Source organism: Electrophorus electricus, chromosome 10, assembly GCF_041902795.1.
Source record: "Electrophorus electricus isolate QZ-2024a chromosome 10, ASM4190279v1, whole genome shotgun sequence".
Taxonomy (NCBI): Eukaryota; Metazoa; Chordata; class Actinopteri; order Gymnotiformes; family Gymnotidae; genus Electrophorus; species Electrophorus electricus.
The window spans coordinates 23,503,277-23,530,805 of record NC_137506.1 but is presented as its reverse complement, the minus strand read 5'-3'; the positions used below and the strand labels follow the sequence as shown (position 1 = coordinate 23,530,805).

Here is a 27,529-nt window from a genome sequence, read left to right as displayed (position 1 = left end):
TGAACTAAAATATTCATACTCTCCTCTGAGCCTTTGTTTCATCAATGGCTGCTTCACAATGCTAATACAGACCACCGTGTTTGTTCAAATCACATATGTAGCAGTGCAATTCAATCCCACCCTTCTGTTTGGTTTATTTCTGGGCGGAATTGAAATATGGAAGGAAGTGTTGATTTTCCAGCTCCCTTTTTGATAGTTATTTGTGTAATCTTATTCACAACCCCCGCCCCCGCCTATGGGGACATTTCTCTCTGGATTGCTTGTAAAAGCTCGACAAGAAAATGGCACTAGTTTGACATAACTGTCAAAGTGTTGTAAAGCCATATGAATGCAAAACAATTTTCCCACTTATGTTTATAAACATGTGGCCCTCCTGCTGAGGTGGATAAAAAAAAGAAACTACCCTAACTGAGGTCTAGAAACCAGCGCGTGCGTGTGTTTGTGTGTGTGTGCGTGGCTGCATGTTTGTCATTATGTTAGTGGCCGTTTGCCCGACATGCTTGCATACGGTCATATGTCTACATGGTGTGTGTGTGTGTGTGTGTGTGTGTGTGTGTGTGCGCGTACAATCGTCCTTGCTCCTTTCATAAATATTTGATGTCCTTTCATGTCGGTGCTGGCGGCTGGCTTAGGGACTGGAGAGGTGAAGTCATGTTTAATTAAGCTGTTCGGGCTCAGGAGCCGTCACTCAGTGCGGGGGTTAAAGATCCCCTCCTGCTGCTGGCCCTTTCACACCTCACTTACCTGTGCCGCGCCGCGCCGCACGCTAACGGGACAGAGTAATTGCCTCCACTTGTCAAATATTCCCTCAGTAAAAGAGCTCCATGGCAGATGACTCTGTGCAGTCAGACGGGGAGAGACTGGAGCTCAATTTACCCACCCACAGCTTCTCGCAGAGGGCACCTTTAACGCAGCCCTCCCTCCTTTCTCCTTTCCAGCCTATCCGAGTTCGAGACGGAGTACCAGGAGCTCTGGGATTGGCTGATGGATATGGAATCCACCGTAATGGACAGCCACGAGCTGATGATGTCAGAGGAGCAGCGTCGGCATCTGTGTAAGGTGAGGCTGGCCGGAGCGGGGGATGGCACTGGAGAGACTGTGGGTTCGGCCCCTTTAGCGTAGGCACAAGCTCGGAGCCTGAGACCCTGATACCAGCACGGAGAAAGTGAAGGAGAAAGAACTGAAGAGAGGGAAGGAGGGAATATTAGAAACTGAATCAAACCTCTGCTTAGACTTGTTCAGTGATTTTACGTTTGCTTTGTTTGGTTGTGTTTGTTTGTTTGTTTGTTTGTTTATTTGTTTTGTTTGGCCAGCTTTCCGTCCGGATTCTCAGCGTATGAGCCAGAGAGATATGGAACTGTAGCAACACAAGGAGAGACACAGAGAGGTAGACAGAGGGCGAGTGCCAGCTCCTCTTACAGCCAATAGCGCTGTCCTGCCGCAGCGAATTCTGATGGGTGCCAGACCAGTGCTGGGTTCGATCTGTGTAGCTGTTCACACTGAAAACCCAAATGACTCTCCCCCACACCCACGAAACCAGTCCCCGCCGGTCCCCACCGGTCCCCACCAGTGGCTGTATGCGGGTGTGTGCCGGGTGTGGTTGCAGCACCTGCCTGGGCTAGGGACAAGGAGTGAGCGGCTGGGCGTGGTCGCCCAGGGCACTGTCGCAGGCTCGGGAGAGATGGAGAACCTCCATCCCTAAATCAGCCTGGTTTAGGGGGCTGCTGTTGGACCAGCGCTGACACTCGTCATGCACCAGTCGCTCCGAGCATATGGCATATTTCAAAAGAGCAGATTGTGAATCATAAAGGAATAAAATTAATAAGCAGCTCTGCTCGCAGTGGAAACAGCCGTAATGACAGGCGGCGGCAGGCAGGAAGGCAGCCTCCACGCCCTACGCACCCCCCACCCTCCAAATCCAACCCCCCCTCCCTTCCTTGCAGGGTTCTCTATCTCGCCCTTCTCTCCAGGAGAACTGCAGAGGTCAGCAACAAGGTCAGAACTAATCTTCCTGCTCATCGGGCATACTGACCCCACCATTAGTCATATCTTACAGTAAGAGAGTGGGAAATGTAGTACCTTTACATCTCCGCTTGATCTGCTGCTCTGGCTGCTGCACAGAAGACCGCTCTGGCCAGCCCCCGCACCACTGACCAGAGCTGCGCCAAAATGGCTGATGCAGCGCTCGGGGTCGCGCGTGTTCCTGTGCACAAACGTCCTCCGCGCTCGGAAACAGCTCACCTGGGCTTTCTCTTCTCTCAGTCATGCAATACATAAATCACTTGTTTGGTTGTTTGTGTTTGTGTGTGTGTGTGTGTGTGTGTGCGAGGCATCAGTGTGCACTGCAGGCTGTGAATACCTTTAGTGTTTACGGAGAGCAGAAAGAGACGTCTGTCTAATCTAGCATGCTCTGATGCTTATACTGATCAAAGCTTTTCTTTTTCCAAACTTTCCTCATGTGTTTTACAGAAACACACATTAACGCATGCACTCGCATGCACGTGTGCACACAATACGACACACAAAAACACACGCACCAGACGAATGCGCTTGCCCTGCAGATGTCATTTTCGCGGGTGTGTTGTTGAGAATGGTGTTATGTAGTGTTTAGACAGATCATGCATTTATTGAGCACTGATATGCACTTACTCAGTTTGTGTGAAAAGATTTGATCTCCTTACCCGGAGACGCAGCAGGAGGTGATGATCCTACAGGGACCCTGTTTGTTCTCAGCTGTGTGGTCTGTCAGAACCTTTAAATTGCAACTACATTTGTTTCTGAACCCTTTTGTAAATATTTAATAGTCCTCCATTGCTGGAGCTCTGTCACTGCGGAGAGCTCTCCTGACACTCAAACAGCACGAGGTCATGATGAAAGTGTTAAATGTAGATTGAACAGTATGTTTCAAGAGTAAATATATTTATTTGTGTTTTTCTGGTTTAAGAATTCTCTTTAGTGTTTACACAGGGAGAGATCATAGTGGGAATTTTCTATATTACACAGCTGTAGCTCCCCAGAACTTAACGAATGCCACTCTGTATGTATGTGGGTGCGTGTGGGTGTTGTATTATGTGGGTGTTATATTGTGTGAGTGTGTGTGTGTGGGGAGGGGGGGGGGGGTTGTATTGTGTGTGTGTGGTTTAATCTGCGTTATTTCTGTCAGCATGCTTATGATGGTAGACTTACAGAGGTTGATTCTTTATAGAGCTGGAGCAGGTGGCATTTCATATGTGTCTCATCACCACCCCACACTCTCTCTCTCTCTCTCTCTCTCTCTCTCTCTCTCTTCCTCAATCACCCCCCCCTCTCCCTCTTTCTCACCCTCTCTTTCTCCCTCTCTCCCTCTCTCCCTCTCTCTCACCCCCTCCCTCACCCTCGCTTTCTCTCTCTCTCTCTCCCCCTCTCTCTCCCTCCCCCTCTCTCTCTCTCTCTCTCTCTCCCTCTCTCTCTCACCCTCTCCCTTTCTCTCCCTCTTCCTCTCTCTCTATCTCTCTCCCTCTCTCACCTTCTCTCTCACGCTCTCTCTCCCTCTCTCTCTCTCCCCCCTCTCTCTCTTGCTCCCTCTCTCCCTCTCTCTCTCTCCCTCTCTATCAATGTCTCACCCTTTCTCGCTCTCTTGCTCTCTCACCCTCTCTCTCCCTCTCTCCCCCCTCTCTCTCCCTCTCTCACCTTCTCTCTCACTCTCTCTCTCACCCTCTCTCTTTCCCTCTCCCTCTCTCTTCCCCTCTCTCTCTCTATCTCTCTCCCTCTCACCTTCTCTCTCACGCTCTCTCTCCCTCTCCCCCCCTCTCTCTTGCTCCCTCTCTCCCTCTCTCCCCCTCTCTCTCTCCCTCTCTCCCCCCTCTCTCTCCCTCTCTCTATCTCTCCCTCTCTATCAATCTCTCTTTCTCGCTCTCTTGCTCTCTCACCCTCTCTCTCTCTCTCCCCCTCTCTCTCCCCGTCTCACTCTCTCTCTCTCTCTCCTTCTCTCACCCTCTCTCTCTCTCTCCCTCTCTCTCCCTCTGTCCATCTCTGTCAGGTACCCAACTCTACCTCTCTCTGCTCCCCTTCGCAGTCTCTACATGCATATGTTTCTATGTTCAGGATATTATTTCACTCAAGAAGCGCAGATTAGTGTGGATTTTCTAGCTCTGATTAAGCTTCACTCTGTGAATTTGCCCATGGCTGCCTGGGTGCTGGTTGGTTGTGGAGTTTTGCTGGTCTGTGTCAGGGCTTCATCCAACTGGAATACTAGGAGGAGCCATTGAAGAGACCCACCAAATTAAAAAGATGCAGTGTTCATTTAAGAGCCTCTGATTGAGACAGTTACCGGGGCAACAGGGGTGTCACCTCTAAGAGTAAACAAAAGTTGTTTTTTCCTTGTATCAGGAAACTTACAATTAATAAAACTCTTCTGGCAACAAAGCCTGCAACAGTTTATGGAGTTTGGCGAGGAAGAAGTGTTCACTGAAAAGAAAAAAGTGTCCACTTATCTTAACCCTAAGAGAATCAGAAAATTTTGTGTGTGTGTGTGTGTGTGTGTGTGTGTGTGTGTGTGTGTGTGTGTGTGTGTGTGTGTGTGTGTGTGTGTGTGTGTGTGTATCTTGAGCCCTAACTCCACCAGGGTTGTGCTACACACACTGACCAACCCCCCCTGCCCGTTCCTCCACCACCTCCACCTCCTCCACCCCCTTACCCCTCACCTCTCTCCCTGTCCTCTCACACCTTCCGAGCCAACAAAGCCGCAAAACCCATTCACAACAGAACACGCTTTATCAGTGCCATCGTCTCTGGGTGTGTGTGTGTGTGTGGGTGTGTGTGGGTGTGTGTGTGGGTGTACTGTGCCAGAGCTTCAGCACAAAGAGCTCTGTGTTGGAGCTGATTTCCCCCACTCTCTTTCTGTCCCTCTCTTTGTGTGTGTGTGTGTGTGTGTGTGTGTGTGTGTGTGTGTGGGTGGGTCTGTGTGTGTGTGTCTGTGTCTGTGTGAGCCAGATGGCTGTTTATGATGAAATGGAATTTTTTTTTTTTAACGCAGACATTCCACCGTGGAGGGATGCAACGAGCACTAAGCCCCGTAGAGTTGGGATGTAGTTCCTGAGATCAAACTGTGCCCCAATGCCCTCCCTGAAAACGCTGATCTGAGACCAGCTGACTCCCCTCGTTTCGTCACTCAGGCAGCCGGACAACGCTTTCCAACACGCAGGCAGCATTAACACACAGCGAAGGCCCAGGACCGTGCCTCCGTCTGATAAATCACTCTCAACAGATCCCAGTACAGCCTGTGAGGGACCAATTGATTCTACTCCATGAAACAGCATTAAAGAAAGAAAGAAAGATAGAAAGAAAGACAGAAAGAAAGAAAATGCTGTTTGTCAAGAGAAAGAGACAGTCATTCAGTCCTCATAGAGCATGAATTATTGAAAGGGTGAATGTGGAGAAGGATGAGAGAGCGCAAGAGAGGGATGGCAGGAGGTGTAGGAGCAGCAAGCAGACATATCACAGAGACTGACAGAGAGAGAGAGAGAGAGAGAGAGAGTGTGTGTGTGTGTGTGTGCGTGTGTGTGTGTGTGTGCGTGTGAGTGTGCGTGTGAGTGTGTGTGTGTCAGTGTGTGTGTCAGTGTGTGTGTGCGTGTGTGTGTGCGTGTGTGTGTGAGTGTGTGTGTGAGTGTGTGTGCGAGTGTGTGTGTGTGTGTGTATGTGTGTCAGTGTGTGTGTGCGTGTGTGTGTGCGTGTGTGTGTGCGTGTGTGTGTGTGAGTGTGCGTGTGAGTGTGTGTGAGTGTGTGTGTCAGTGTGTGTGTGCGTGTGCGTGTGCGTGTGAGTGTGTGTGTGAGTGTGTGTGTGAGTGTGTGTGTGAGTGTGTGTGTGAGTGTGTGTGCGAGTGTGTGTGTGTGTGTGTGTGTGTGTGTCAGTGTGTGTGTGCGTGTGAGTGTGCGTGTGTGTGTGCGCGTGTGCGCGTGTGTGCGTGTGAGTGCATGTGTGAGTGTGCGTGTGCGTGTGTTTGAGTGTGAGTGTGTGCGTGTGAGTGTGTGTGTGAGTGCGTGTGAGTGCGTGTGTGTGAGTGTGCGTGAGTGTGCATGTGTGCGTGTGAGTGTGCGTGCGTGTGAGTGTGCGTGAGTGTGCATGTGTGCGTGTGAGTGTGCGTGTGTGTGTGTGAGTGTGTGTGCGAGTGTGCGTGTGTGTGAGTGTGCATGTGTGTGTGTGTGTGAGTGTGTGTGTGAGCGGGACAGTGTGCTGTCTTTCTAGCACTTTCTGTTTTTCCATCATGCCTTTTCTCTCTTCCTGTGCCTGGGTTTGCTACCCTTTAGATATGCTCCCATTCCCATACCATAGTGTGTGTGTGTGTGTGTGTGTGTGTGTGTGTGTGTGAGAGAGAGAGAGAGTATGCGTGTGTGTGTGTGCGTGTGTGTGTGCGTGTGCGTGCGTGTGTGTGTGTGTGTGTGAGAGAGAGAGTGTGTGTGTGTGCGTGTGTGTGTGAGAGAGAGAGTGTGTGTGTGTGTGTGTGTGTGTGTGTGTGTGTGTGCGTGTGTGTGTGCGTGTGTGTGTGTGTGTGTGAGAGAGAGCGATATGGCTGTGTGGGCTGCAACTGCTATTCTACAATTAAAGCAATTGTTTTCTTTCCTGGTGTTTCATTTATTTCTTCTATGGGTCAAGGTCTGAACAGCTATACTGATCTGAATCTGCTCACCTACATCACATGGATCTGTCTGATCAAACACTGATATCTCTGCATTGTGTGTTATCGCAGTGAGCTGTGTGGTGTGGTGTGGTAGGGAGTTGTGTAGTGTGTTGTGGTAGGGAGATGTGTAGCGTGTTTTATTCTAGAGGGATGTGTGTTGTGGTAGGGAGTTGTGTAGCGTGTTGTGTTAGGGGGTTGTATTGTGGTAGGGAGCTGTGTTGTGGGAGAACGTTATGTAGCTTGCTATGGTAGGGAGATGTGTAGTGTGTTGTGGTAGGGGGTTGTGTAGTGTGTTGTGTTAGGGGGTTGTGCAGCGTGCTGTGGTAGGGAGTTGTGTAGCGTGTTGTGGTAGGGGGATGTGTTGTGGTAGGGAGTTGTGTGGTGTGCTGTGGTAGGGAGTTGTGTAGCATGTTGTGGTAGGGGGATGTGTTGTGGTAGGGAGTTGTGTAGCGTGCTGTGGTAGGGAGTTGTGTGGCGTGTTGTGGTAGGGAGTTGTGTAGCGTGTTGTGGTAGGGAGTTGTGTGGCGTGTTGTGGTAGGGAGTTGTGTAGCGTGTTGTGGTAGGGAGTTGTGTAGCGTGTTGTGGTAGGGAGTTGTGTAGCGTGTTGTGGTAGGGGGATGTGCTGTGGTAGGGAGTTGTGTAGCGTGCTGTGGTAGCGGGGTGTGCTGTGGTAGGGAGTTGAGTTGTGTAGTGGTTGTGTCTCATTAGGGGGCAGGGAGGTGAAGGTGGCTTCTGTGTTGTTGATGGAGTCCTGTGGTTCTTTCTGTGGGGTTTGGTTTAATTACAGTGCTAATGCAGGACTCCCCACTGGATCTCTTTCATTCCTAGAGCCCTTAAACACTTTTGCACACACAGAACTACAAGCAAATGCAAATACACACACACACACAGATATTTATCAGCACTAGATACTGATTTGCAACACACATAAGAGTGTGTGTGTGTATATATACATATACATATATATATATAAAATGTGTGTGTGTGTGCATGTGTGTGCGTGTGTGTGCGCACGCGCGCACATGTGCACTCAGTCACAGTCCCGGACAGCATACACATGCAAACACACACACACGCTCACTCCCTGCCCTGAGCTGTCCTGTGTCTCCCTGTGTGTGATGGACGAGCAGGTGATGAAACCCACACCACCTCCTCAGTAAACCCAGATGAGTAATGAGGCAGTGGTGGGCTTGCTAAGGCACACCAGACCGGTGCCATTTCACACGCATGAGTAGACTAGAGAGCGAGCAGAAGACCCTCCCACCCTAACAGGAGTGGCATCAGAAGGCTCCCCCCAACCTGACACGAGCTACCAGACCTACCATGTGAGTGGCAGAAGAATCCCCTCCCACTCTGGTGAGAGTGGAAGCAGAAGCTCCTCCCACCATGATATTGTGGCATTACAAGTCCCTTCCAGCCTGACGAGTGTGGCAGCAGAAGCACCGCCCACTCTGACATTAGCGGCAGCAGAAACTCCTCCCATCCTGTCACAAATGTCAGTAGAAGCCCCTTCCACCCACAGCCAAGGTTTCATATCCGCAGAGACAGACGTGCAAGGAACCCCACCATCGATCTGCAACTGCTGCTTCATTCGCCCGCCTTAAGTTAGATGTTGCCATAACAACAGTTGAAAGGTACAATTTAGGCAGTCGGATTGGGGGGTGGTGGGGGGTTGAAAGGGGCTGTCCTTGGCGGCAGGCGTACGGATCCCAGCGGGGGGTGGGTTGGGGTGGTGTGGGGGGAGGACATCCAGCCGTCTGCCTGATACATGGGGCTGATGCACAGGGCTGTGAAGTTATCAGAGCCGATAGGAGAAAAGGGCGAAAAGCGTGAATTCTGTGAGAGAAGTGGGGATGGTGTCCTGATGATCTGCTGGTGTTGAGTAGATGGATTCAGCTTTGATCATCAAGTCTCAGATTTGGAAGTGGATTAGAGAGGCAGAGAAGTCGTCTGTTTGTGCCAGCGAGTATCTGAGGGTTGGCAGGCCTGAAGACAACCAGCTGGTCAAATATCTGTTTTGAGTTTGTTTTCCAAAGACCTGCTGTAGCTGAAAGGAGATGAGAGGGGCTTTTTCTCTTTTTCTTTCTTTTTTCCTGTAGACCTATTGCAGGGCTGTCAGGCAGCATGTTCCCCAGAGTTCACTCAGGCTGCACTACTCGCTGTAGCCACTAGATGGCACACTTTCATCCTAAGAACTGCGAGAATGACTGAAGAGTTAGGCAGCACAGTGAAGGACAGATATAGCAGACACACACACACACACACACACACACACACACACACACACACACACACACACACACACACACACACTTCCATGAATCTTTTTTGAACGAGTCTTTGTTCATTTCCCTAAAAAAAAAAAAAAAGAAGTCTAATTTGACATGAATTCTCCCACTAAGTGCCCTGATGGTTTGGGGTGGTGAGTAACGAGGGGAGGAGTTCACACCTTGGAGACTGGCAGAGGAGGAAGGCAGGTGTGTATATTGTTGTCAGCAGTTCTGATAGGGCCCGTTACACCATATGCATAATTCACAAAAACAAATATGGCTGTTGACGAGAGCAAAAGCGTATGATTTCCATGTCTGTGTGGTGGGGCTAAACTCAGAGCTGGGAATTAGCTGGGAGTTTAATTAACAGAGCGTTCCCCTCAGCGCTCTCCTCCTTACAGGCACTGTTTCACTGACACTGCCCTAATGAGTTCTGCACCTCAGAGGGCCACATGCACAAGGCAGGCACCACCACGACTCTCTACACTTTAGTGTGTATTTCACATCCAGAGCAGCTAAAGCAGCCCCCTGCCGAGGGGTATGGAGATGGACCTCTGGACATAAACAGCACTGGAGCAGAGGATGGCGCAGAAGGCATCCAGCTTAGAGTTGGGGGTACTACTCGTGTGTGAGTGTGTGTGTGTGTGTGTGTACACGTGTGTTTGGGTGTCCGGGCTTGTGCAGAAGGGCTCTAGTGTACACAGACCTCTCTACTCTGCTAGGGTTATCCCCTCAGCCCAAGGGTTCTTTACACAGCCATGCCTCTGAAACCGGTCTCTGGCTTATGTCTGCTCTACCTACATGTATCTCTCTCTCTCGCTCTCTCTCTCTCTCTTGCTCTCGCTCTCTCTCTCTCTCTCTCTCTCTCTCTCTCTCTCTCTCTCTCTCTCTCGCTCGCTCTCGCTCTCTCTCAAAAGCATCTCCCAGTAGCTAGGCAGTTGAGCTATGGTGGTATTAGCATGTTTGCCTTGAAGAAAGCACTGTGGGGCTTTGGGAAAGTTTACTTATATGAGTTGAAAGCAGTGAGGGGTGGGAGGGGGCGGTGCCTTAATTGTGAGCAAATGCTCTCAGGGCTTGAGATGGGGGGGGGGGGAGAAAGGGAGAGAGAGAGAAAGAGAGAGTGTGACAGAAAGGAAGAAAGAGAGAGATAAAAAGAAGGGAAGGTAAAATGAAGTACATAAAGGAAGAAGACTGAAAAAGGACGTAAAACCGTACACTGTCTGTTTTTTTTTTTTTTCTTCATGGGTCCACTTTGTTCGCTAGACCTCATAATGGCATTTTAATGTAGTGATGTAATGCTGGCTCCGGGTGGCAGTTGGAGGGGAGAGCGTCTCTGTAGAGGCTCACAGGCACTGAGCTGGACTGCTGTCTTTCTCTCCCGTTGTTTTCCTGGACCTGCTCCAGGATGCTGAACAAACTGCGCAGCAACAAACAGCTTTTCAGAAAAGAGAGAGAGAGAGAAAAAGAGAAGGAGATGAAGAAAGAGATATGGAGAGAGAAAGATCAATAGAAGGAGATAGAGAGACACGGGAAGAGGGAGCAAGAGGGAGAGATGGAGAGAGCGAGGGGGATTGAGAGGGTGAGAGAGAGAGACAGTGAAAGGTAGAGAAATGGAGAGAAAGGAAGCAAAAACATCCTCATTCAGTTTCTGTTATGCATGTGTACTGAGTACTGGGTACTGAGTACTGGGTACTGAGTACTGGGTACTGGGCACTGTACTGGGTTCTATGTACTGGGTACTGAGTACTGGGTACTGGGCACTGTGTACTGGGTTCTATGTACTGGGTACTGAGTACTGGGTACTGGGCACTGTACTGGGTTCTATGTACTGGGTACTGAGTACTGGGTACTGGGCACTGTGTACTGGGTTCTATGTACTGGGTACTGGGTACTGGGTTCTGTGTACTGGGTACTGATACTGGGTACTCTGTACTGGGTACTGGGTACTGGGTACTGGGCACTGTGTACTGGTACTGGGTACTGTGTACTGGGTACTGAGTACTGGGTACTGAGTACTAGGTACTGTGTACTCTGTACTGTGTACTGGGTACTGGACACTGTGTACTGGGTGCTGGGTACTCTGTTCTGTGTTCTGGGTACTGGGCACTATGTACTGGGTACCGTGTACTGGGTACTGGGTGCTGTGTACTCTGTGCTGTGTATTATGTACTGGGTATTGGTTATTGGGTACTATGTACTGGGTATTGGTTATTGGGTATTATGTACTGGGTACTATGTACTGGGTATTGGTTATTGTGTACCATGTACTGAGTACTATGTACTGGGTATTGGTTATTGGGTATTATGTACTGGGTATTGGTTATTAGGTATTATGTACTGGGTACTATGTACTGGGTATTGGTTATTGGGTATTATGTACTGGGTACTATGTACTGGGTACCGTGTACTGGGTACTGGGTGCTGTGTACTCTGTGCTGGGTATTATGTACTGGGTATTGGTTATTGGGTACTATGTACTGAGTACTATGTACTGGGTATTGGTTATTGGGTATTATGTACTGGGTACTATGTACTGGGTATTGGTTATTGGGTATTATGTACTGGGTATTGGTTATTGGGTATTATGTGCTGGGTACTATGTACTGGGTATTGGTTATTGGGTACTATGTACTGAGTACTATGTACTGGGTATTGGTTATTGGGTATTATGTACTGGGTATTGGTTATTGGGTATTATGTACTGGGTACTATGTACTGGGTATTGGTTATTGGGTATTATGTACTGGGTACTATGTACTGGGTATTGGTTATTGAGTATTATGTACTGGGTACTATGTACTATGTACTGCATACTATGTTCTTTCTCTGCTGCTCACTTCATCCTACGATACTTTTTGCATTCAGTGAAGACAGAGAAAGCAAAGAGACACACACACACACTCGCTGCTGCTCTTCCAGTTTGGAAAGGCTACTCTGTAAATCCACCAGGACCTGTAACCATTACACTGAATGGCGTGGTCATCTGTAGCAGATTACACTTTTACAGACAGTGCCGTCATTTGGGGAAAGCTGCAGTACATGGCAGTGCATGGGCACCAACAGTGAAATGGCTTAAATATTAGATAGCAGTTGAAGTAAATAACTAACACACCGTTAAATGATTTAATATGGATTTGTTTTCCAGCAGACTAAATCTAACAGCGCTGTACATGCTGGTGACGCTGTGAAGGTATATGGCTCAGCCGGACTGTGTGTGTGTGTGTGTGTGTGTGTGTGTGTGTGTGTGTGTGTGTGTGTGTGTGTTTGTGTGTGCGTGTGTGTGTGCGCGCATGTGTGTGATGTTCCCTTGCTCTGCTGTTGTGGAGCGCCCAGGGGAATTCCTGTCTCACCTGCTGTTGTGCTGGAGTCTGTAGAAACAGTTGCGCTGTCCCCAGAGGAGTGGAGAGATATAGCATTAAACGAGTGCACTCCCTCCATCATCACAGCTCGTGATCCACCCGACACGTTCACTGCTCCCTGCTGTCAGAAACCCTCAGAGGAAAGCAGAGCAGTGAAAACGCATTCTATCTTCTATTTACTAACTGCATTACACATTTCACTGACTACTTGCTCATGTAGGCTCTGACTGCTGCATGCTTTAATTTTTATCACGTGCACTGTATAATTATAATATACAATTGTATGATTATTATATTTTTGCCAAAAAAATGGTAGCATATGGTCTGTTCTTTGTAGGTCTTAACTGATACTAATCACACATTCTTGGATGTGTTATGATTTGTAATTATAGATATGCACAGTTTCTCTAACACGTAGGATATAAAGCGGAGGATTTCCTCAGCTTTTCTTTTAACACGGCCTGCTTGAATTGAGACTGCGCAATCTCGCAGATCTTTAACAGTATGAATTATATTTAAGGCCTCCTATCTGTAAGAAATCGGAGTATCGCGGCGATCTCCCCTCCCCCGCCGGCTCTGGGTTCCTTTAAGGGAAGGCAGGCATGCCACACATTCCTGCCGGCCAGCTGAAGTGAAAGGGCAGTGCCGTCGAGGGGCGGGCTCGCCGGGGTCCGCTCCGTGACATTCATCACCACGCTTTTTACACTCACCTTGACACCCACTTTATTAGAATAAAGATTGCCTAGCTTTTAGGTTACGCCGCGCCCTCATGTCCGGACCCCATGCAAATTCCTGCCCAGCCGCACCAGGGGGAAGCCTGTCAGAGGTCATCTGCCTTAAACGATGGCGGTTATTTTTTCAATCTGCTTCTTTTAGTCCGGCTAGTCTGAGCTCCCCTGCCGCTGCCACGCGACGTCCCCGGAGCAGCCGGAGTCTCGTTGGGTGAGAGCCGTACAGCGTAGCACTGCGGTGAGGGAAACAGGGGGGCTGGATGGAACAGAAAACCGAAATATATTCTTTTTGTCCCCTCCGAACTTCCATTCACACCAAGTAGACTTTGTGGGTTTTTTTGTTTTTTTTTAGTTTGTTGTTGTTTTACAACTTGTTGGGAAAAACAGGCCTTTTCTTCCTCTGGAGTTTCAAAGTTGCCCAGGAGCCAGATTAATCTCCATTATTATCCCATCAGTCAACAGCTCCCAGACCGGCACTGCAAAGAGCGCTTCCACATGGAAAGGGCTTCGTCACCCATTCTATACTATAGACATAATTAGAATTAAATTATTAATGAGGGATACTTTAAAAAGATTGTTTCATGATTCCCTATTAGTGAATTTGCTATTCATTTTAATATTTGTCATTTGATTTATATGGTGGATAATGCAATACAGACCCAATTAACAATGCATGGCCTATGTAATATGATTTTCAGTTAATGCAAATGGAATAAGCTGGAAGAAAGCAAGCGATACAAATTCCCAAATGTAATTTACTCGACCGGTTCTGCCCATTTTAAATGACATTGCACGTTTTAATTTTCTCTTCTCTTTTCAAAGATTGCAAATTTATACTCATCAAGCAAGACTCCCATTCATGTACATGGAACATTTCTTCAAAGTGTTACTGTCTGTCACTTTCACACCTATTTGCTTTTAAAACATCAGCACGTGAAGTCATGGAGGTGCTGCTGGAACCTTTCGGCAGCATTTCACCAATGTGTTATATGGTGCAGGAATTGGGGCAGGACAGAGCAGGACTGGGCAGGGCTCAGGACCCAGGGCAGGACAGAGCAGGACAGCTCAGAGCTCAGGACCCAGGGTAGGACAGAGCAGGACAACTCAGAGCTCAGGACCCAGGGCAGGACAGAGTAGGACAGCTCAGAGCTCAGGACCCAGGGCAGGACAGAGCAGGACAGCTCAGAGCTTAGGACTCGAGGCAGGACAGAGCGGAATGGCTCAGAGCTTAGAACCCAAGGCAGGACAGAGCGGCACAGCTCAGAGCTCAGAACCCAGGGCAGGACAGAGCAGGACAGCTCAGAGCTCAGGACCCAGGGCAGGACAGAGAGGGACAGCTCAGGACTCAGGGTAGGACAGAGCGGGACAGCTCAGAGCTCAGGACTCAAAGCAGGACAGAGCAGAACAACTCAGAGCTCAGGACCCAGAGCAGGACAGCTCAGAGCTCAGGACCCAAGGCAGGACAGAGCAGGACAGCTCAGAGCTGAGGACCCAAGGCAGGACAGAAAGGGACAGCTCAGAGCTCAGGACCCAGGGCAGAACAGAGCAGGACAGCTCAGAGCTCAGGACTCATGGTGAACTGTCTCCGCTTCTTCAAACCCTGTGTGCTCTTGGCTGATTTCATTGTTTCTTGCATTTGTCCGCGGAAGAAAAGTGCCACACTCGGAGCGTAGAGGGGGCAGTGAGGGGCCGGGCATGCAAGCTCTCTCCAGCACAATTCCTCCTCCCGGGGCCCACAGCCGAGCTCCAGGCCCTGGGCCTCGGATAAAGAGCGTCTTTGTTCCCCATTCAATGGCATTAGGCATGGACTTCCTATGGGGGTCACCATCACGCCTTGTGCAGAGACTGAAAGGGAAACTGAGGGGGGAAAGAAAAAAAATAGCAACTTTACGCCATTCACAATATAAATCATGATATGTGTAGCACCATGATAGTGGCTTTTAGCAGCATGAGTCTAGTTACATTCAGTCATAAAAATTCTTTATGTAAAAAAAAAAAAAAAAAAAGTAAATTAAAAAAAAAAAACGCCCTCAGTCACACAGATCAAAAGAGGCAGTGTCCAGGCAGCAGGGATGTCCAGGATCCAGCCTCCGTTGTCTTCTTCCTCCCGTAAATCATCCCGGGTTAAAGGGCCCGCCGATGCCGTCTCTCCGGGTGCTTCCCGCCATCAGACCACTCATTCAGCTCCTCTTTGTTCTTCTTGAATCTCTTAGTTCCTCTTTGGAAATCAGACTAATCTGACTAATTTAGGGAGAGGATGAGACTGAGGGAAGAGGAGGAGAGAGCTCTCATATTCTTCCTTCCTCCATATTGTTTATGTCCCGTTATGGCGGAGAAGGAGCGAGTTCCCAGGGGTCTTTGCAGCACTGTGCCCATTGTATAGACGCATAACCTCCTACTCTTTGCACAGCCACTTCTCGTTGCCTGAAAGATGCCATTGTATATGCAATTTGTTGCCACTGAATGTGTTTTTTACAATCTAAAGTTTATTTTGTCCTCTTTGAAAGCTCATTCTTGATGAGGTCTGTAAAAGCTGGCGGAAATTCTCCTGGGTCTCGAGCTGACCTCTCAGTGACTGGCCACCTTGTTCTTAAACACAGAGGCGAGAGAGGGATGAAAAAAGGGAAGAAAAAGTGTTTGACTCGGGTCTCAGTGTGAGCCTTCTATACCAGTCGTAAAATGGCTTATTCTTCTGGTCACCATGGTGACAATTAACAGTGTTTCAAGGCCTTTTGTTCCAGGCCAGTTTGAGCAGTTTTTTTTTTTTTCTTATTCTGAGGACAGTGATTTTTCACTGGACAAAAAAAAAACAAAAAAACAAAAAAAAAAACCCACAACAAAAACATACCACCCACCATTGAAGCACGGAAGCAACCATTTTACATAAACAGTTTAGAAATCACTTCCAAATAGGAGCTGTATGTCTCTTCGTCTTTGCTTTTTAAAAGCAAACATGTAGCCCGTTGCTTCCTGGTCTTTCAAGCCGTGAGCTCACGCATCATTGAGAGGCCTGTTGAGCTGCAGTCCTCCCCCATCAATAGCCCCTTCTCCCCAAACCCCCCCACACCACCCCCTCCTTCACAGGCTGCAGCAGACATCAAGGGTGTTGGCAAGACACGAAAAGGCCCCAAAGTGATTAAGTAATTATCGGTTTTCCCAGCTCTTTGGATGGATCTGTATCACGAGAGCATATCAAATTCCATATTTTGTGCCTCACAGTCAATTTGTAGCTCGTCTTCTCCCAGTTGAGATTCCTGCATGTTTTTTATGAAGTGGTTCCCCCCTTTTCTTCATGCTAAATGTTTAATTCCGCAGTTTCAGCGCCTGATCAGAGGAACACTAAACGACTTCCTCCCCTTGCGTAGGTTCAGTTCGGGGTCAAATGAGAGCGGTGCACCTCACCTTTTGATTTAAGGCCCGTGCAGGGGCACGCACAGTGCTGAGGACTCTGGGGTAGCAGCAATGTGAATTCTTTCTCTTTCTGCAGCCTTTTTGCCAATGTGTTAGCGGTAGCATAAAGCGATTTAGCACCCACGCAACGTCCGACGCAGTTCATGGACTCTCACGTCTATTGTCTCAACATGTTACAGAGACTGAACAAACTTTAATTTAATGGGTAAGATGAATCTACAAAAATGCATTAAATGAGCCCATGTGTGACTGCATTCTGCTGACATTTCAAGTCTTTTATTTTAATATGCCAAGTGAATTTATATTATTACTGCATGTTGATATTTCATCTACTTTAATAGCTGTCTGTGCACACTGATATATTGAATTTGTTTAGAAAAGGACTGTTAACGCTGTCATTTCCTCACCCATGGAGCAATCATCTGGATCTGTCACTGAGCTCTTTACTTCAAAAGTGGCAGGTGTATTCAAAAGCATCAGTTGCTCTGCTGAGGGAAGTGTCTGTCGCTCACGCCGCCTTAACTCCTGAGAGTTCTGCCTTGCAGGCAAGTTTCCATGCAGCCTTTTGTGCTGCTACTGTGCTTGGCTCATGCAGCAAAACTTGCTCGCACTGTAACCTTGTAAGACTTTCCTCATAAGAGCAATTGTAAAATGTTACCTGAAAATAAACCCAGTGGCCTCAAAGGAACATTTCTCACTTCCTGTTCGAAGACTTTGCTTGGATTCCATACTTGTTAGGTGCTTTTCACAAAAAGAAAATAATGCATAAGAAGAAATTATTCATGCTACAGCGTAGTTCAGGTCTGAGGAGCGTAACGCTGCCCTTTAGCCTAACAACATGTTTCCCTGCACTGGTAATTACCTGCGTGCCTTTGCACTGCATCCTGATGTTACGTGTCCTACCAGGGCAGTGTGTGATTCAGGGGACTCGGGGCACTCGGGACGCTCAAGACGTTCAGGGTGCTCAGGGCACTCTGAATGTTCAGGACACGCAGGACGCAGGGGGCTGAGGAGATCCAGAGAGCTGTTAGGTGTGAGGACCTCCTTACCTCCTGCGTCCTAGTCAACCTGTCCATCTCTCCTGCCCATCCTTCCGCTACCCGTCTGCTCTCCTCATCAATAATGTGGTGTGTTTTTAATGAAAAGGAAAAGTCTTAAAATCAATATTTGCTGTCAACAAGCAAAATACATAATCCCCTTTGGTCCCGAGTGGAACGTCTTTACTTTGGTGGCCACTGTTAAAAACTGAAAGGGATGGATGACTTAAAAGGCTGTGCGATACCATCTCCATCAAAAACATCAACAATGAAAAATGAATCCTGGTCTGATGACAGTGAGGAGAGAGGAGAAAACAGAGCATATTTAAATATTTAAATGTGCCTCTGGCGTAATGATAAATGACAGGCAAAAACCAGAATCAAGTAGCTATCGATGCAGAAAATGAAATGGGGAAGAGAGAAAGAGAGAAATTAACCAAAAAAGGTTCCAGATTGAACAGCGTCAGTTTCATCCTATACAGTATGCTCGTCCACCGCTTAACTGAAAATGTCAGTTCTTAAAATCATATCAAATCTGCAAAATACTGCTTTGCATGGGAATTACTCTCTGACCTCTCATATGTTTTGCTGAAGATGAAACACTCAGATCTGACCTGAAGTCCTCGTGCTTTAAAATTGATTTGATTTGGAGGATGAGCTCGGCCTGGAGCGTGACACCACAACCTTCCTCTGAGCTTTCTGGGAATTCAGAACGGTCATGTCACCTGTGTACCATATGTGTCTGTGATAATTGTATGTGAAGTCATGAATAATGTCAATGTTGTATCAAAATGTTATATCTTTTCTTTGTTTTGTGTGCATGTGTGTGTGTGCGTGCGTGTGTGTGTGTGTGCGCGGGTGTGTGTGTACGTGTGCGCGCGGGTGTGTGCGTGCGCGCATGCGTGTGTGTGTCTGCGTGCGTGCGTGCGCGGGTGTGTACGGGTGTGTGTGCGCGCGTGTGTGTGTGTGCGTGCGTGTGCGCATGTCTGTGTGTGTGTGTATGTGTGTGTGTGTGTGCATGTCTGTGTGTGTGTGTGTGTGTGTGTGTGTGTGTGTGTGTGTGGCACAGGGAAACCGTGTAGAGATGACCATGTGGCTTCCTAAGAAGATGCAGCTTCTGGGATGGGCAGAGAGTCTGAAAAGAAGTGGCACAGAGCTCCCCGCTGACTTTGAGGAGCGAATCAATGCCCTCAGATCCAAGTGGGAGGAGTTAGAGGTATGGCCTTTCGCAGTCTCCCTTGACTCATCACTCTGCTTCATACTGTGGGCTTTACACTGGTGTTTCACAGTCAGAATAACTGAGTGGGGAGAGTCCCGTGTGCAGCTGCGTTGTGGGGTTTACTGTTCTCTTTTTCATGAGCACTGCGATCCAGTGTCGCCCAAAGGAAGACGCTTTTCCTTTTGAGTCTGGTTTTCTCATGGTTTCTTCCTTATGCCCAAAGGAGATTTTCCTTGCCGCTGTCGTCCTTGGCTAGCTCATCAGGGGTCTAGATTCCTGTGAAGCAGTTTTGAGACAATGTCTGTTATTAAAAGTGCAAAATAAATCAAATTGGATTGTAGTAGGTTAGCTACAAAGCATCTTTGTGGCTTAGTCACTAACCCAATACAGTGTATTACTCTGTTCCGCTGTAACTGCGTGGCTCCTATGCTGTTCCTCCTTAACACTTTTACACTCTTGCAGTGGTTATCAGCATTATTCATTAGATTCTGTAGACTCCATCACCATTGCTTTGTTACTTGGCTACTTCATCACTCTGCATTCATCAGCAGTATCTCAGTCCATGTACATGTGTAGCTGAAGCCCATGCGGTGGCCAGCGTTTCTGCCCACCCTGCCCATGCGGCCGGCCTGTCCCTCCTCTACCTCTGTCGTCACACAGAAGTGTTACATTGCGTGTGTGTGTGTGTGTGTGTGTGACTCATCTCAGTGGACTTTCACAGCCGTCATGGAAAGATGCGCAGGTTAGTTGTAGATAATGGGTGTGTGTGTGTAGGTGTTACTTTAGGCTTAGGTTGATTTGTATCAGTAGCACTCATCCATATTAGCATAACTGTCATTATGTGGAATTCTTGTTTGAATTCGAGCACCAAATAACCATTCAATTCCGGTGCAGCAATCAGTGTTAATTAGAGCCACATTTAAAAGAATAATCACTGACAGTTGTGTGAAATGGCCATATCTAAACTTTGAGCGAGGTGTTTGTGTGTGTGTGTATGTGCGTGTTGTCTGGCGGGAATGAGACGGCAGTGGTGCGGAGAGTTCAATCTCAGCGCTCCTGCTCACCGCGTTCACCATTACACCGTCTCAATTGCATATTAAACAAGCCTATCAAGTCAGCCATTGGCATCTGCTGTGCTGACACAAATTGTGAATTAAATGAAATTGATGTCCTCTGTCGTATATATTTATGAAGACAGACCATTCTCTGAAGTATGCTGCTTATGAAGAATTTATGATTGCAAACTGCTCCCGAACAAAATAAAGTGGCAATAAATTCCTGTTTTTCACAGCCTGACCCTCCAAGGGCACGCATTTCACCTGCCGAACAGACATTTGTCACACACTGAAAACAGTAGCGCCTTTGTCGATTATCAATATTCAGATAAGGAGAGTGAGAGAGAGAGAGAGAGAGAGAGAGAGAGAGAGAGAGAGGGAGAGAGAAGGAGAGAGGGATGTTTAGAGAGAGAGAGAGACAGCGAGAAGGAGAGAAGAGGAAGAGGGATAGAGAGGGAGGGAGGGAAGAGAGGGATGGGGGAGATAGAGAAGGAGAGAGAGGAAGAGGTTAGGGAGGATGCTGATGATGGAGAATGAAGATCTGTCCCGGGTTCCTGGTGCGAATGAGGGCCCTTTTTGGCCCTTCCAGCAGACAGCTGTAGCTGTATCTGTTCATCTGCAGAATTCATTACAGCCTCTTCATCAAACTGCACTGGTAATTCTCACTCTCGGCCCATTATGAGAAACCCATTGGCCAGTGTGTCTCACCTTTCAGGATTTATCATCAGTGCATCTCTGACTCATCGGTTCGGTAAGGCAGCGAGGGGTTACCTGGTCGGGCCGCATGACAGACTACAGGCTGAAGTGTGACCGCGGGGAGGCAGGATCATAACACCTCGTGTTGGGTTCCTGGTGAAAGGGCCCGTTGTCATGGAGCCTCTAAAAGGCCGGCGAGTGTGCGCGGCGCCGTCTCAGCTGGAAGGACGAGAGGAGCACAGATGTGTTAATAAAGGCAGGACGGGGGAGACCCGCGCTGCTGCAGGCAGCGTAATTGGTGCCACGCGCTGAAATAGCCACTTCATTGCTGAGTCATAATCACATCTGTTTCCATTACAGCTTTCTTACACCCAGCACACACAAAGGAAGGACAATTATAGTGGCCTGGGTGTGTGTGTGTGTGTGTGTATTAATTGGATAATGGAGTGTTTTGTGGGCACAATTGCCTTCTGAGTGTTCAGAGTTCAACCTGCATTCTGTACCACTGGCTCCAAAAATCAGCACGCACACACACACACACACACACACACGCATATACATGCACGCACAAACAAATGCACCTACACACCACTAACACCTGCATAGGCAGATTTGCACACACACACCCCACCCCCACCCCAGGAATGCGCATGGCGTGCTCACTTACTGTCACCTGGAGAATGTTCATTGAAAGGATCTTTTTTAAAAAACAGTGTGTGACTGTTTGTTCGCTATTTATCATGCATTTCAGTGTCTTTGTAATATGTCACTTTTCTTTTGAAAAGTGACATTTTAACCTTCTGAGTGTTGGCACATACAAACCCTCTGATCCCATGCACATGGAATTTCCATAATAGCTTTTCAATCTCATCTAAATTACCTCCAAATATCTTAATTCAATCCAAATGAATTAGAGTTAATTACACTGTTATCTCTTGAAAATGCAATTCATTAGATTCTAGTTAAGATGTTTAGTTATTTCTGTGACTGAAACAGGGCAACACTTCTACCTCTCAGCTGCTGGACAACTGAGTATATAAAGCACAGCACAGCAACACGGCTTCTGAGTAGATTAGTTTTATATGCATACCTTTTTGTATGTAGCTGTGTCTGTTGGTGTGCACACTTGCGTGTGTGTATAAGAATGCATATAACCTCTCTTTCACACACCATATCCCTTCTCCCATGTGAAGGTGTAACCCCTGTGTGTGTGTGTGTGTGTGTGTGTGTGTGTGTGTCTCTGCAGAAGACCCTGGGAGACTGTGTGGAGCAGGGCCAGGGTGCAGCAGGGGCCTATGGCCTGTTGTCTCCAGGAACCAGCAGCATGGTGTCCCAGCTGGAGAGGAAGGTGAAGGAGCTGAAGACCTGGCTCAGAGACACAGAGCTCCTCATCTTCAACGTGAACCTCCGCGCGGACGTGCCGCACCCCAACCGCGCGCGCGAATCCCACAGCACACAGCGAGACCACCCGCAAAACCTGCGCCGCGAGCCGGGACCCCACCCAGAGCCCAACCCCCAACCGGGCCCAGAATCCGACCCAGAGCCCGACCCAGAACACGACGCGCGGTCAGACCGGCCAGCTGCCGAACAGGTGGAGAATTTCAAGGTGAGAAGGCCGTCCGAACAACCCTTCTCAGGAGCCTTGCAGACCTGCTACACGCAGGTGACCCTTCTGCTGAACTGACTGCATTTCAGTGCCACCAAAACAGAACCTTTCGCTCAGCAACATGCTTTCCTCCAACATGTTTGCTATCCACAGTCCCCAACATCTATGTGTCTGCATGCACAGCCCAACATGTCTCTGTGGGGTTGATGATCATAACATGGTGTGTACACTAAAAACAAGGCAAAGTACAACAATGGTGGAAAAAATACAAAAAACCATCTCACCGCAAGTAGGAGTGTTTCATTTGAGCTCGGCTACAGTAATAAATGCAGGGCAAAAGCACCCATCAGAGCTCTGACTGAAAATCTATAGGAAATAATTATTTGAGTTAAAATGCTGAGGAACAGCAAGGGGGAATTAATCAAGCCGTGTCAAAACACAGGTAGTGCAGTTGATTACATTCCCCCTGCTGAGTGACAAACATACGAGAAGAAAACTTTTAAATATACGCAAGGAATGAACAGGAGAAATAGTGTGGCAGAATGAGGACTTTCCCTTTGATAAAATGCCGCGGAGCGATTGAGGCGTACATCGAGTCCTTGTGACATGAGGAAAATAATAATGATAATAATAATTATACTAACACTAAGACTGAAATCGCGGTTAAGTGCAGTGGCTTTGGACAGACGGGCCGTCGCAGTGGATGGAATGAATGGGGCTTAAAGGAGAGGAAGGTGGCATTTAACCAAGCCATATCTGTTCTTTCAGCCTGGAAGTATGAATGAGTTGAATGGGCAGAGTTGGCATGATCGCAGCAAAGTTGAAAAGCAACAGCAGGAGAGCTTGGTCCCACACTGCAACAGAGGCACTGTTCTCTGAGTCATCGCAGCGGAGCGAGGGAAGGAGAGACAGAGAAGGAGAGAGAGATGGTGTGAAAGAGGGAGAGGGGGAGAGACAGAGAAAGGGAGAGAAACGGTGTGAAAGAGGGAGAGACGGAGAGCAAGAGACTGAGAGGGAGAAATGGCGAGAGCGATGGAGAGAGAGAGAGAGAGGAGAGGAGAGGAGAGGAGAAGAGACCCTTTCCCATGCCGGACAAAGCATTAGGCTTTCATCATGGTGGAAATGACCGGCGGCCACAGACAACACTTGAAAGTTGGATTGCGCTGGCTGTGTAGGAACAGCGCACTCAGTGCGGAGTAGTCCGGCTGGACCTTCTCCAGAGTGGTCCGTCTGCGCTCCTCCCTATCTGAGCTCGCCACACAGACCCCAGGGGCCGTGGGAGAAGGCCCCTGCCCTCAAAGTGTAACTGGAACCAGTGGCCTGTTCCAAACATTTGTATGTAATGTGGGTGAATTGGCATATTTCCCAACTGTGCATTTCCCAATTTTTTCTTTTTTCTTTTTGCAAATGACCCATCTCAGACATAATGATCGATACTCCCTCTCAGATATGACTCAGTTATGCCTGTTGCATTTCTTTTTTCACACAAACCCTAATGTTACAAAAACAGTAGCGTTATATAAGCGGAAAATCAAACTTAATGCTCCTCCATAGTTAAAGGGAGTCCAGTCACCTGCAATGTCTCCTCAAAACTGTCCATCTATATCCAGATCAAAAGCATGACATTTTTCACTTGTTGTGGCCAGAGAGAATAAAAAATTAAGCCCTGTTTCAACCTTTTTTCGCCATATAGTTCAGTTAGCTGCCAATTTCACATCTTTTATTAATAGCGTCTCCCTTTTAATAGTGTGCTTTGATGATATTAAAACCTGAAGGTTGGAATTTTTCTGTGGAAGTATTCCAGCTTGGGGACTTATGGCAAAAGCATTTTACGCGCTACACCTTTGCTAACACGCTGTGGTATCAACGATTACCGCAGTCGTCACGACGACCTGGCACCTCCTGCTCCTCCTGATCAGTGCGACTACGGCAGATAGAAGCACGGTATTATGATAACGCCGTCTGCACGGTTAATGCAGTCCCCGTATCATTTCACGCTAATAACATCAGTCATTTCTTATCAGCGTGTTTATGTGTTGGCCGTCTGACATTCTGAAAATGGACGTTTAAAGATGGGTATTAAGCTCTTTTAAAGTAATGAATTCAAACGTGCTCCGTAATGAACAGGGTCCTTCCCAAAGTCCCCTGCTTTAGAAGCACATCCACAGCAGCTACTCCAGCTTTGTAACACGTCATTGTACTGCATGCAGTGTATTACATCCTGCTGGCTGGCTGCTCTTCACAGGCTTGGTGTTGCTATGGACGCTGTGTACACTTTCTCAGCTCACCAACCACCCTTAAACTTCAGTCTTCACTGTCTCAGTTCTTGAATATTTAGGGTTTTTTATTGTTGTTGTTTTTAATTCACTACACTCTCACAGAAAGGAGGCATTTAAATGAATTTGGGTTGGGTGTTCATTATGGTTTCTGCCATAGTGACCTCCTGGAGATGATCAGGCCACAGGCATGAGATTAAGAGAGCGTTGTATGTTTCTGTTATATATTTATAATATTTATTCCTATTAAGCTAGTTTTAATAAAAGCCTTAAAGCTTTAATGTGTTAGTAAAGAAAATTAGTCCATTAAAAATTAATGTAACCTTCTAAAATGTTTGTTCATGAAACTGTAATAAAGTTTGTAATGTAATTTTGTTTACTATAGGGATTGTATCTTAGTGCTTAATTGTGGCTGTTTTAAAGATTCATCATTTGGCAGCCGGTCATAATGGATTCAGCAGATATCATTGGCTGTCTGGTTAAAGTTTGCAATCTAGGCATGGGTTACAGTGGAAAAATTAGCCACAGAATGTTTTAACAAACGCAGCAGTTAGAGCTGTTATCGCTCGTGTTGGACCACCTGCTCATAATTGTGGGCTATTGTTTTTCATGAAAGAAGTACTTTAATCGGGTTTTTGAAAAGAAAACAAACAAAGCCATCCTTTTTTGTTAGAGAAATTATTCAGTTACTTTGCATTTTATGATTATTATTTACTCTAAATTACACTGTGAGAGTCACACTAAAACTAATCCTTACTATCAGTAGTATTGTGAGAGTCTGAGTCCGTCTCTCTCTCTCTCTCTCTCTCTCTCTCTCCCTCTCTCTCTCTCTCTCTCTCGCTGTCTCTCTCTCCGCTGATCAGGAGTCTATAGCCACCACCCTGGGCTTCATTCTGGAGTCCAGCCCATCCAGCTAATGAAATGTGACAGCACAGATATAATATCAATACTTTCTCCATGATTAGGAACAAGGAAGTCCTGTTCTTTGGCAAGTGCTAACCACATTAAGTCTACGGGGTGCTGAGGGGTGGGTGGGGGGTGGAGGGGTGACTGGGGAACGGGAGGGGTGGGTGGGGGGTGGAGGGGTGACTGGGGAACGGGAGGGGCGGGTGGTGTCGGGGGGTGGGAGGTGGAGGGGTGACTGGGGAACGGGAGGGGTGGGTGGTGTCGGGGGGTGGGAGGTGGAGGGGTGACTGGGGAACGGGAGGGGTGGGTGGTGTCGGGGGGTGGGAGGTGGAGGGGTGACTGGGGAACGAGAGGGGCGGGTGGTGTCGGGGGGTGGGGGGCTGAGGGGTGACTGGGGAACGGGAGGGGCGGGTGGTGTGGGGGGGTGGGGGGCTGAGGGGTGGCTGGGGAACGAGAGGGGTGGGTGGGGGGTGGAGGGGTGACTGGGGAACGAGAGGGGTGGGTGGTGTCGGGGGGTGAGGGGTGGAGGGGTGACTGGGGAACGGGAGGGGCGGGTGGTGTCGGGGGTGGGGGGGTGACTGGGGAACGGGAGGGGTGGGTGATGTCGGAGGGTGGAGGGGCAGCTGGGGAACGGGAGGGGCGGGTGGTGTCGGGGTGGAGGGGTGACTGGGAACGGGAGGGGTGGGTGATGTCGGAGGGTGGAGGGGCAGCTGGGGAACGGGAGGGGTGGGTGATGTCGGAGGGTGGAGGGGTGGCTGGGGAACGGGAGGGGTGGGTGGTGTCGGGGAGTGGAGGGGCGGCTGGGGAACGGGAGGGGCGGGTGGTGTCGGGGTGTGGGAGGTGGAGGGGCAAATGCGGAGTTAGTGTCTTATCAGCAGGTAATGGGGAGCAGACAGCTGACAGCGGAGAGAAGCCTGTTCATTACCCACACAATCGACTGGCCACGCACACACACGCGCACACATACTTATTTTTCATTTGACGTCCGGCCTGTTCGCTTTCATTTACCGACACTAATGAGAAAATGTCCTTATTGATAGCATTATTATCACTTTTCTGCCGTTAGTTTGCGTTGGTGTGTTAGGGAGAGCCAGTCTGCACCTCATAAACCATCAGCCTCATGGTCCAACGTTTCTGGCAGGGTTTTTTGTTTTTTTTTTTTGGTAGAAAAAAAAGAGAAAATAATTAGACACAAGCAGTAACCTTCAATCGTTGATTTTATTGATCAGAAACCTTGTCACGGCAGTAGGAGCACATGCCATGAGCTTTGACCCTCTCTTTTCCCTGAGTGACTGGTGTCACTGGTGGCCCTCAGTCAGCGCTGGGCTGGGGCTTGTGCACGGCTACGGTATTGTGCGTGTGTGGGTGGGTGGTTCAGTGCTGCAGCTCTGGGCTTAGTTAGTGCACTGCAACAGCCTGCTGAGGTTCACTCCAGCAAGACAAACACATGAAACTACAACCAGCATGAGCTCAGGGAATCTGTGTGTGTGGGAGCAAACCGCTGACATGAATTCATTACGCTCATTTGCGATAACAAGTGCTTGTGGTTTTAATTGACTTAATCAACAAATAGAATTAATCAGAGATTTCTAATTAATGGTAATTGATTGAATATCCACTGGGTCACTGTCAGTGTTAGATTCCTGTGTCCTTGTCTGGGCTGGAGGGGATTACTGCTCCCCTTCTACATCTCAGACAGATTAATTGGGAATGTTAAAACTGCATTGGTGGAGAAGAGAGGAGCGGAGAGGAGAAGAGAGGAGATTATGTTCTCCAAAGAGACACTGGGCTGAAACAAGACAAAACCCAAAGAGCAGAAGTCCCCTTTTCTCCTCAACTGTTGTTTGAGTCTTCACAAAAGAACATCAGGCCTGGCACAGGAGTAACTCCCTCTCCATGCAGGAGTAACTCCAAGCCCTTCCCTCTCCATGCAGGAGTAACTCCAAGCCCTTCCCTCTCCATGCAGGAGTAACTCCAAGCCCTTCCCTCTCCATGCAGGAGTAACTCCAAGCCCTTCCCTCTCCATGCAGGAGTAACTCCAAGCCCTTCCCTCTCCATGCAGGAGTAACTCCAAGCCCTTCCCTCTCCATGCAGGAGTAACTCCAAGCCCTTCCCTCTCCATGCAGGAGTAACTCCAAGCCCTTCCCCTGCTTTATGTCCCATTGTATGCTGAAAATGTCTGAATTGTATATGTGGTACAATATAACAGAACGAAGTGCGCGTGAGAAGGGCACGGAGACAAATAGAGCATGAGTGAAGCGCTTTAGATGGAGTGCAGGTGTATTCTCATTTTGTGCGGGATGTGGA

The 27,529-nt window shown here is 48.3% G+C and overlaps 1 protein-coding gene across 2 annotated transcripts in view; it reads left to right on the top strand.

Moving 5' to 3' along the window:
• Nucleotides 1–27,529, top strand: part of akap6 (A kinase (PRKA) anchor protein 6) — a 112,694-nt gene that overhangs the window by 70,046 nt on the left and 15,119 nt on the right. For both annotated transcript variants that reach the window (XM_035532553.2, XM_035532551.2), the window contains 3 exons: nt 939–1,059; nt 18,534–18,680; nt 21,681–22,040. In XM_035532553.2, the coding sequence (XP_035388446.2) occupies nt 939–1,059; nt 18,534–18,680; nt 21,681–22,040 (628 nt within the window). The remainder of the gene's footprint in view (nt 1–938; nt 1,060–18,533; nt 18,681–21,680; nt 22,041–27,529) is intronic.